General features: G+C 43.9%; 1 protein-coding gene across 9 annotated transcripts in view; it reads left to right on the top strand.

Annotated features, from left to right (window-relative positions):
• The window catches only part of Mthfs (methenyltetrahydrofolate synthetase), a 33,056-nt gene extending 25,000 nt beyond the window's left edge, over positions 1-8,056 (top strand). For all 9 annotated transcript variants that reach the window (XM_038321610.1, XM_038321612.1, XM_038321614.1 and 6 more), the window contains one exon: positions 7,713-8,056. In XM_038321610.1, the coding sequence (XP_038177538.1) occupies positions 7,713-7,945 (233 nt within the window). In that variant the 3' untranslated portion in view covers positions 7,946-8,056. The remainder of the gene's footprint in view (positions 1-7,712) is intronic.
• The last annotated feature ends 1,145 nt before the right edge of the window (positions 8,057-9,201 follow it).

Genomic DNA, 9,201 nt, shown 5'->3' on the forward strand with positions numbered 1-9,201 from the left:
GGGCTGGGGAGTTGTCCCAGCTCTCTGACCTGCTACACTCGGGAGTGTTTACCTTCTTAATTAATGACCTCCATTTATTTCTATCACTGTCCATATTCCCCTGGTCTGATTCTTTGTTCAGAGACGCAAAGACCTGAAAACCTCAGTGGGTGCCCTCTGGATCCAATCCAGGTCTGTAACTACTTCTTTCATTTAAACACATAGTGTTCATAGGATTGAGTCAAGCCTCACACTTATAGTATCCTTAGGTTTGAATGTAAGGCATAGATAGGCTTCTTATGTTGTGTTACATCACTAGCTGATCAGCCAAGTGCCCTGTTATACACAGGAATACATCTTACCTGGTGTTGTGTGCTTGGCCCAGTTCTCTGCTGATAAATGTCAATTCTGTATTTTCATGCACATGGGTGCCTGTGTCAAAGCAAGAATTTTATAATAACAGTGATGAAATGAATAGTCGGGGTTATTCTGTCATTTTATTTATTTATTTATTTATTTATTTATGGTTTTTTGAGGCAGGGTTTCCCTGTAGTTTCTAGAGCCTGTCCTGGAACTAGCTCTTGTAGACCAGGCTGGCCTCGAACTCAGAGATCCGCCTGCCTCTGCCTCCCGAGTGCTGGGATTAAAGGCGTGCGCCACCACTGCCCGGCTGTGTCATTTTAAATGCATGATTCTGCACTGAGATTCCCAATGGCCAAAACATTGGGACAGAGCAAAAATGCATTTATGATGTAAATATTTTTAATTACTTGTTTCTGTTAGGTGATTTAGTTGATTAATTCTTCATGAGTTTCCAGGTTTCTTTTTTTTTAAATTTTATTACGTGCGTGTGTGTGTGTGTGTGTGTGTGTGTCTGTGGAGTCAGAGGACAATTTTGGGGGAGTCAGTTCTCTCTCTCTGCTATGTAACTTGTTGGCAAGCACCTTTAACCAATAAACCATCTTGCTGGCTCAGAAAAAAATAGATTTTAAAACAGTTTATACAAATAATCAGGAGTTGACTTATGTCCTGTTGTAACACATAATTGGTTTGCTTTGTTACCTTGTGTGTTCTGCATTGTTTTTCTGTGAGGAGCTTCATGCATCAGTCTGCTCTAACACAACCACGATGGGTTCAGAGTATTGATTTCTGAGTCTGTCGCAAGAGATGCCATGTGTTACTGCCCTGTGTTTCGTTTTGGGGTTTCAGGTTCTTTGTGCTGTGGAAACATGTTTGCTAGACAAGCCTGAGTCACTGCAGGCAGCCGCGTGAGCTAAGGAGTCGGCATGCAGTGGTTGACTAAGCTAACATTTGATGTTAGTAGTTCAGGGAAGCCTTACATCATAGTATGTTTATTCATTCGGGGTTGTAGGTGAAGGTGGTTTTGATTGATATTTCATAAATAAATACACAGGGAGTGCTGGAATTCCAGCCTGGTAGCTTGACTAGAAGCCTGCAGAGTCCATCGCTCAGTATAATGGTGTGAGTCTTTCCTCCACAGAAAAGCCTCACTTGTGTTAGGAACTCTACAAAGCTGTTTAGTGCTTACATGATTGCGGAGAGTTGGAATGCTGCTGATCTGTAACTGAATTATTATGAGTTACCTTTAGCTCACCAGATCTGTGTCGTAGCCAACATCCTTGTGATTACCAGGTGAAGTCCTTCTGTGATGTACTCACAGACCACTAATTCCCAGCAGCCCAAAGGCTGGGAATGCCACCAGATACCGCCTGAAGCCTGTAGCTGCCATTTCTGTGCTTTGCTGTCACTGGCCTAGCTGATGCGCCCACCATGTGTTTGAAGAGTGTCTTGACTTGTGACTTTCTTTTGTTCTGTGACTATAAAAACCTCTCAAAGCATTGCCACTCTGGGTTTTTTGTTGTTGTTGTTGTTGTTGTTGTTGTTTTTGTTTTTTGTTTTCCAAATAACCTGAATCCATGCTTCTGGTCCATCACTAATATTTATTTGGCTTTAGGATAATTTATCCCTTATTTCCTTTGAGGTGAAAGCTGCATTTTTCACTGACCATGGCCTCTAAAGTAGTTGGCTTGTGGCTTTGTTTCTTCCATCTCCTTGCTCGGCCACATTTGTACCTGTTAGCAGTGAGAACGGTGGAAATGTTGAATCTTGACCCTCCTGAGATAGCTTCTTCTTTGAACTGAGACACCTAAGAATCCTCTGAGCTCTCTGAATTGGTTTTCATGTGTGAAGCGAAGAGTAGTCTGCACCCTCCTGCTTGCCTATGGGTGCAGCACTTTTCTCACGCCTTTATTCTTAGCGGGTAGCAGTGTGCCGGGCATTGGTGGACACGTCACAAATATTGGTTCCTGAGCTCTGTTCTTGTTGACACTGCCCTGAGGTTCAGAGTCAGGTGTCTCGGGTGATGTCTAATCAGGTGAGTGCTGAGATAGGGTCAGGAACCTGAAGTAATATAATATGGCCGCAGGCTGCTATGTCCTTCACTCTCATTCTTTCGTTTGTTTTTTTTTTTTGGGGGGGGGGTGAGAGCTGAGTTATAAGGAATCTAGAAAGGAAAAAGGATTTACTGGACCCCAGGGCAAGGACAGGTTACAGCATAGTTATTGGACAAAAGAACTGCATGGGCACTTAACTGAAGCTTGTTGTATGGCCGTTGCTATGTTAGACAGGTAACACAGACGGAACACAGATACCCAGGCAGGAAATCACAAGTGGGTTTGTCAGACAGGGTTCAGTTGATGTAACTGATGGCACAGGAGTATACAGAGGAAATGATGTAGAGGTAATGTCTGGGAGACTAGAAGAAGCTTTGCATAGCCAACAAAGGGCAACTTGGATGTTATCATTAAAGGTGATGTACTAAATGTACTTCTTTTTGTATTGGCTTTTTTGTTTTGTTTTGTTTTTTGTAATTGTTATTTTTGAGACAAGGTCTTTTGTAACCCAGGATGGCCCTGAACTCTAGCGTACCCAAGGATAACTTTGAATTACAGGCTGGGATTACATACATGGTTCACCATGCCTGTTTTCAGGCAATGTTGAAGATCAGACATAGGGCTTTGTGCACACAGGCAAAAAACTACATCCCCAACCCTGCTAAATGCTTTTGAGCAAGGGAGAGACAGGAAAAAAGACTGCATTGTAGGAAGAGGGATAAGCAGCTGAACTTTCCGGTGGAATGGTACATTCAGAATAACACGATGAGATCCTTGTCCCTAGTGCAGAGGGCAGCTGCGCTGTCGTGCTCATGAAGTCTGAAGAAGAGTGTGTGGAAGATGTCATCAAGAAATGCAAGATAAAAAGAATGAAAGGGACAAGGAGGGCACTAAAAACAGTTCCTGTTGGTTTCAGAGCCGAAAGGCTGTGCATATCTCTTGGGCTCCACCCCTCACTCTCAGGATCAGGCAGGGACAGTTCAGTGGCTGAACTGGTTCCATCCTGGAGACCTCTGTCCCAGGAGTCTGAGTTTAGGCTGTCCTCAGAGACATCTGCTGTTATTTTACTGAGAATGGTGCTCCCAAGGGTGAACTAAATCCTCGGAACGAGGGCTAGTAGAAGCATGCGTAAAATCCCCTTTCATTTTCTCACACAGCCTGAAGAGTCCACAGTTCTGCCTGTTCCCCTCCCCTCTGTATCTCTTACTCCAACAATTGCCTCCCTGCCACGCCTGAGAGATATTGTTCTTATCCTCTCCACATTTTGACTCCATTTCTGTGTTTGTTTCAGCAACTTCCTATATTCCATGGCAGGGTAGCAGCTGCAGCTGTGGGCCAAGTCTGTTTTAGTAAGTAAATAAGCATAGCCAGTTATCCATGTAGATTGTCTCTGGCTGCTTTCACAGCACAGAACGGACCTGCAGACCACAGTGTCTCATAGCCGAAATTATTTACTGTTTGACCCTTTACAGAAAACAAAAATTAGCAAACCTAACTCTGGTTCTTTATCTGCACTCTCTTGGTTTTTTGCTCCCTCTTTGCCTGAGGAAGCCTCGGGGAAGAAAGAATGCAGAGATCGGTTCTAAGGGAGTACAAGAGTAAGTAGGTGTACTTAATTTCACTAGGCGTTCCAAAGGAACTCCATCCCCTTCTCCGCCAGCCTGTTCAAGAAATGGTGCCTCATATTTCTTAATTCACAAGAGAAAGTCTCATAATACATGGGATCATCATAGATGGTACTTAACTGTAGAGTTCATAAGCATTATCTAATTTAATGCTCGTGACCAGCAGGTAACCAAGCAGATTTACAGGTGATAATGTTGAGACACAGGCTGGAAAGTGGCTCGCCCTTGATCCCATAGCTAGAGAGGATCATGGTCCTTGCCCCTTACCAGCTGCCGTCAGAGAAGGCTGCTGTTTCAGAGCACTACCCAGTAATGGGTAAAACCAAGATTGCGAACAAACACAGGGTATAAGGCTGGGGTAAAGGTAAGATTTACAGTTTTGAATGCAAGAAATCTATGAAGCTACACCTCCCTCACAAAGAATAGCTAACAATAAACTATGGCAGTACAGAAGGATCCCCAGAGACCTCTCCCTGAAGTTCCTGCTGCAATCCTGACAAGCGGAGCTCTTTGGCTGTCCTTGCTACGTTCTACCCCCGTGAGGCCTGTGAAACAAGAGCACAAGGGGCTTAACAAAATCAGAATTGTGGTGACACTGTGCTGATGTCATTGTCCTCTGTTCATGAGCTTTTGGTGATTATAAACAGGGCCATGCCAGAGCTGCGGGAAGCATATGTTTGACGAAGGAAGGCTTTTCTGTTTTGCCCACTGAATTTTGACTTTGTGGTACATATAGGGTGTGTCTAGGGTCACACGCTAGTGTGTGTGTGAGGCATGGAAAGCTTACAGAGCCCATACCTGCTTTTCTTGTCCAATTAATTTTTTTCATCAATGGGGAAAGGAGGGATCCAGAAGTAGTGTTATGGGGTGTGTGTGTGTGTGTGTGTGTGTGTGTGTGTGTGTGTGTCAGGTGGGGGAAGAGGAGAAAGGAAAGAAAAGAATGGTGTGTCAAGGCACAGGAAGGACTTCAACTATGGATGGATGAAGTTAAGTAAGGAGTGCAGTATGTATTCAGAAAAATGCTTGGACTCACCAAATAGCCGAAGTGGGAGCATGCCAGAAAAGACTTCCTAAGTAACTACTGGAACCAGGGGCCATAGTCCACACATGGTAGAAGGGCATTGGGTGTGGGTAATCCTGTGGATAGGGACACACAGCCAACATCTAAGTGGAATGCCGGGACCCGTGAAAGGCAGTTTCAGATCCCTGAGCTACTTAACAGAACAATGGCCAGTCTCACTTCTGCTTAACGGTTCTAGAGTCCATATCAAGCCGTGCGAAGATAAATAAACTTACTTGTTTTGTCCCATAGTGTTACTTCTTTAATCCAAGCATATGTACCTTAGAATTACTAAAATAGGGGGTGTCCTGCCAGGATTGATCCATGTGAAGATAATATACTCACTCATCTTTGGTCTTTATGCTCTAGAAGTCTATTAAAAACCAAACATGAAGGATGACTTGGAAAAAAATTCTGGCCTGCAAGGAAATTTGCTGTCCAGCAGAGTCGACAGAGACATACACACTCAGCTCTACGAGGTGGACTCCAGGGAGAGCAGCAGACCGAGCATAGGGAGGAACAGGGCAGTAGCAGCAAGCTTGACTGCAGCCTGCGGACTGACGATGGCTTTCCTCGCCTCTTTCCTTTCTCCACTCTCTTCTTCCACCAGCATAAATGTGGTAGCTCCAAAATGCCGCCTTCTCTTAGGAGTTGGCACTGGTGGATACCCTGGCTGTTCTGTTGCCTTCCCTTTCTGTTGCTTTGCTTTTATACTTTTTATTATGTTAACTAGTATGCCATATGAGATGTCACCTCTTAAATTGTAGGAGTAGAGTGATTTGTTTTGGCTGTAAACACAATGTCATATCACAGACCTCTAGAACCTTTCCATCTTTTATGACTGAAATGCTGAATGCTGTGTTTATCAAAAGCATCTTCCTCAGGTCCCTGGCAAATGCCATTCTTTCTGTTTATAAATGTTTTACTAGATGCCTTTCAGTGGAATCATATAGTACATGTGTTTATTTGATTTTTTTTTTCATTTAGCATAGTGTCCTCTATTAGTCCATGTTCTCCAAGTCCACTATTAGAAAATTTTCTTCTATTTTATGGCAGATTAATATGTTACCACATGTATGTACCATGGGATGTGGTTTTTGTTGTTTTGTTTTGATCAGTTGCTACTGTGATGGACATTTAGCTTCTCTACCTTTGGGCTATTGTGTACAGTTCTACAATGAAAATGGAAGGGTAAAGATCCTCTAAGATCTTGTTTTAAAATCCAGGAATGGGATTGTTAGATTTTTATGGTAGTTTTACTTTTAATTTTCTGGGAGATATGCATGCCATTATCCTACGATCTTGTACTTCTGTAGCTAGTGCTGGAGAGAACCACACACCTATCTCTCCTCTTACTCTTCACCCTGATCTTCCTTCTCCAGCAAACAAAACTGCTGCCTGCCTCTTCTTCAGCACACTGCTCCTTCTTTTGGTTTCCGGAATATAACCTGACTCTTGACGTTCTTAAAAATCTGCATCAAGTCAAAATACCGCATGACCTCTTGTTGCCTATCTAGATTTACTTGCTCTCTGCTGAAGTCTCCAGAGTCCTTGTCCCTGTTGTTTGGGACAATTGATAGACGTGTTGTTTGGGACAATTGATAGCCGTGTTGTTTTGGCCTGAGTTTTTACTTTAACTGAACTGCCATCTCCTGATGTATCTTCTCTGAGAACTTTGCAAAATACCTTTTTCTCTCCGTGAAGAAGCAGAAATCATAGAAAATGTATGTGTGTTACAGGTTTAGAAGTCAGTTACTCTGGAAACATAAAGAGGACCCTAGGGAGAAGCTCAAGTGTGCAGGACACTGTTTATTCCTATAGAGATAAATGACTGTGATGGGACAGAGAGAAAAGGTCAATGGCATCCCTGTTTTTAGCCCTCAGGGCTTGGAATAGGCAGGCAAGCTTAGAGGATTGGATCAGACTGCACTTGAGCAGTGTGGGACGTTGGCGGGTAGGGTGAACAGGTACATGCCAGGAGCAGGAAGTGGAGTTCACCTCATAGGAAGTCAGCAGCTGCTTGAAGCAGGGACCAGTCTAACTGGCAGTCTGAAAAACACTACTTCTGGCTCCCTGTGCTGGAGAGTCCTTGACTTCCAACCATTGTATATGCCTTGCCAGCAGTGCTGTCTGAGTGGTTAGCTCTCAGCTAAGCTGAAAGTCTGTGCCTACTCTTGCCTGCCAATGGCTGGAAAGGGAGAGGAGAGGAGTGGGCCGCTTGGTACTTTTAATAGCTCCATCCTTTCTGCTTTTCCCTTACCTTTTCACACCACTCCAGATCTGTCCTATCCCACCCCACCAAACCGGGTTGGACAGGTGTGTAGAATCAGCTGCATACTAGAATTAAAGGAAGTTCCGAGGCTCTGCCCATGGAAAACGCTCTAGCTGGTGTGGATGGGGCTAGAGTCATACCTAGCACACACAAGAGCTGCTGAAGGATGGGTGCAGAACTAAGTAGCTGAAAAGTTATTTCCTTCTTTGTCCAACTTGATTTTTTTCGTAATTTCACAAAGATCATATATTTCTTTAGAAATTAGAAAAAGGGTTGTTGTTATTAGAAATAAAACCCAGATGCTATCCTGACGTGATCTTGCAATAGCCATTGATACTCCAAATACATTCCTGTTTCCACAGGTGGACTTGACCTCATCTTCCTGCCAGGCCTCGGGTTTGACAAAGATGGCAACCGGCTGGGGCGGGGCAAGGGCTACTATGACACCTACCTGAAGCGCTGTATGCAGCACCAGAAAGTGAAGCCCTACACCTTGGCCTTGGCGTTCAAAGAACAGATCTGTCCCCAGGTCCCAGTGGATGAGCATGACATGAGGGTAGATGAAGTCCTTTATGAAGACGCCCCAACCTCTTAAGTCATCCAGTGACAGCCACACTCACTGGTTTGTACCAGTGTGAAGAAAGTGTGTGTATGTTCTCCTTGTCAAAAATGAGTCAAAATGACACATTAAAGTGAATACGGATTACGGATTGTGTTTTTTGAGTGTAAATATAAAATTTCTAACTTAGATCCACCTTTAGAAGTCAAGAGATGTGTGAATACTAGAATATTAATTCAAATAGAGGCAAAAGCTGTATGGTTTTCAGCTTAGCTTCTTGGTGTTGAGATGGTAAGTTGACCTTTCTGCCTTGCAGTTTAAATTAAATATTTATGAGTATCAAAGAAATATAGAAATTGAGGGTAAAGGCCCTATTTCTTGATGTCCGGTCGTAGGCCTGATTCCTCTGGCATATGGAGACTCATCTGTTTTTAATTGGTTTGGCAGTACTTCATATATTATACCACCTAATCATGGCTTTATTTACTCACCTTGAGGTTTTACATATGACACTCCGTAGCTTTGTCTGGTGGATAGATGGGAGCCTTTTGTAGTTTACACTCTTTGATTCAGATGATTGGTCTCTGGCCTTTAGGACTTTAAGATTTGATATACATTTGGATAATTTCTATTGATTCATAGGTTCCATTTGGAAATGGAAGCTGCTGTGGACTGGACATTGCCAGATGGCTTCACAGCCAGAGAGAGGTCATTTTGTTGTGGGGAAGATTTGGTTATCACAAGACATTCAGGGATCTTCCTGGCCGTGACTGCTTGCCTGGGTCCCACCTGCAGCCTGTCACCAGCTCCTGCTGGCATTGCCTCTGGGATGCTGTCTACTTCTGTTCGCTCCTTCCTCTCATCTCGCTGCTCTTTTCTTCACCCTCAGCATTTCTCAGCTGAAGTAGGGAGCTTCACTCTCAGCTTTTTGCCTCCAATTTATTTCAGAAATGATCTGATGAGACATCAATCTGATGTGGACTCTCCCAGCTGAAGTATTTTGGAGACTTTGTAGCAGGTAGAGGCCTTTCACTGTGGAATAAACCTCTTGTAAGGGCCCCTCTGCCCTTCTTCTATCATCTTTCCCGTCCCTTCCATTATTAACTTTCTGTTCACGCTGCGAGCATCACAGGCTGTTTCTGCCCTCCGCCCTGTGCAAGCCTGTTTCCCTTTGTCTCAGTGTTCTCTTTTGTCCTGCGGGCTGCTGTGCATCTCCAGGAGGTCTTCCTTCACCCCATCCACCAGTTCTAGTTCCTCTTCCTTCCTTGCTGTGGCCATCGCCCTGTTTATCA

The sequence above is a fragment of the Arvicola amphibius genome, chromosome 3, assembly GCF_903992535.2.
Source record: "Arvicola amphibius chromosome 3, mArvAmp1.2, whole genome shotgun sequence".
Taxonomy (NCBI): Eukaryota; Metazoa; Chordata; class Mammalia; order Rodentia; family Cricetidae; genus Arvicola; species Arvicola amphibius.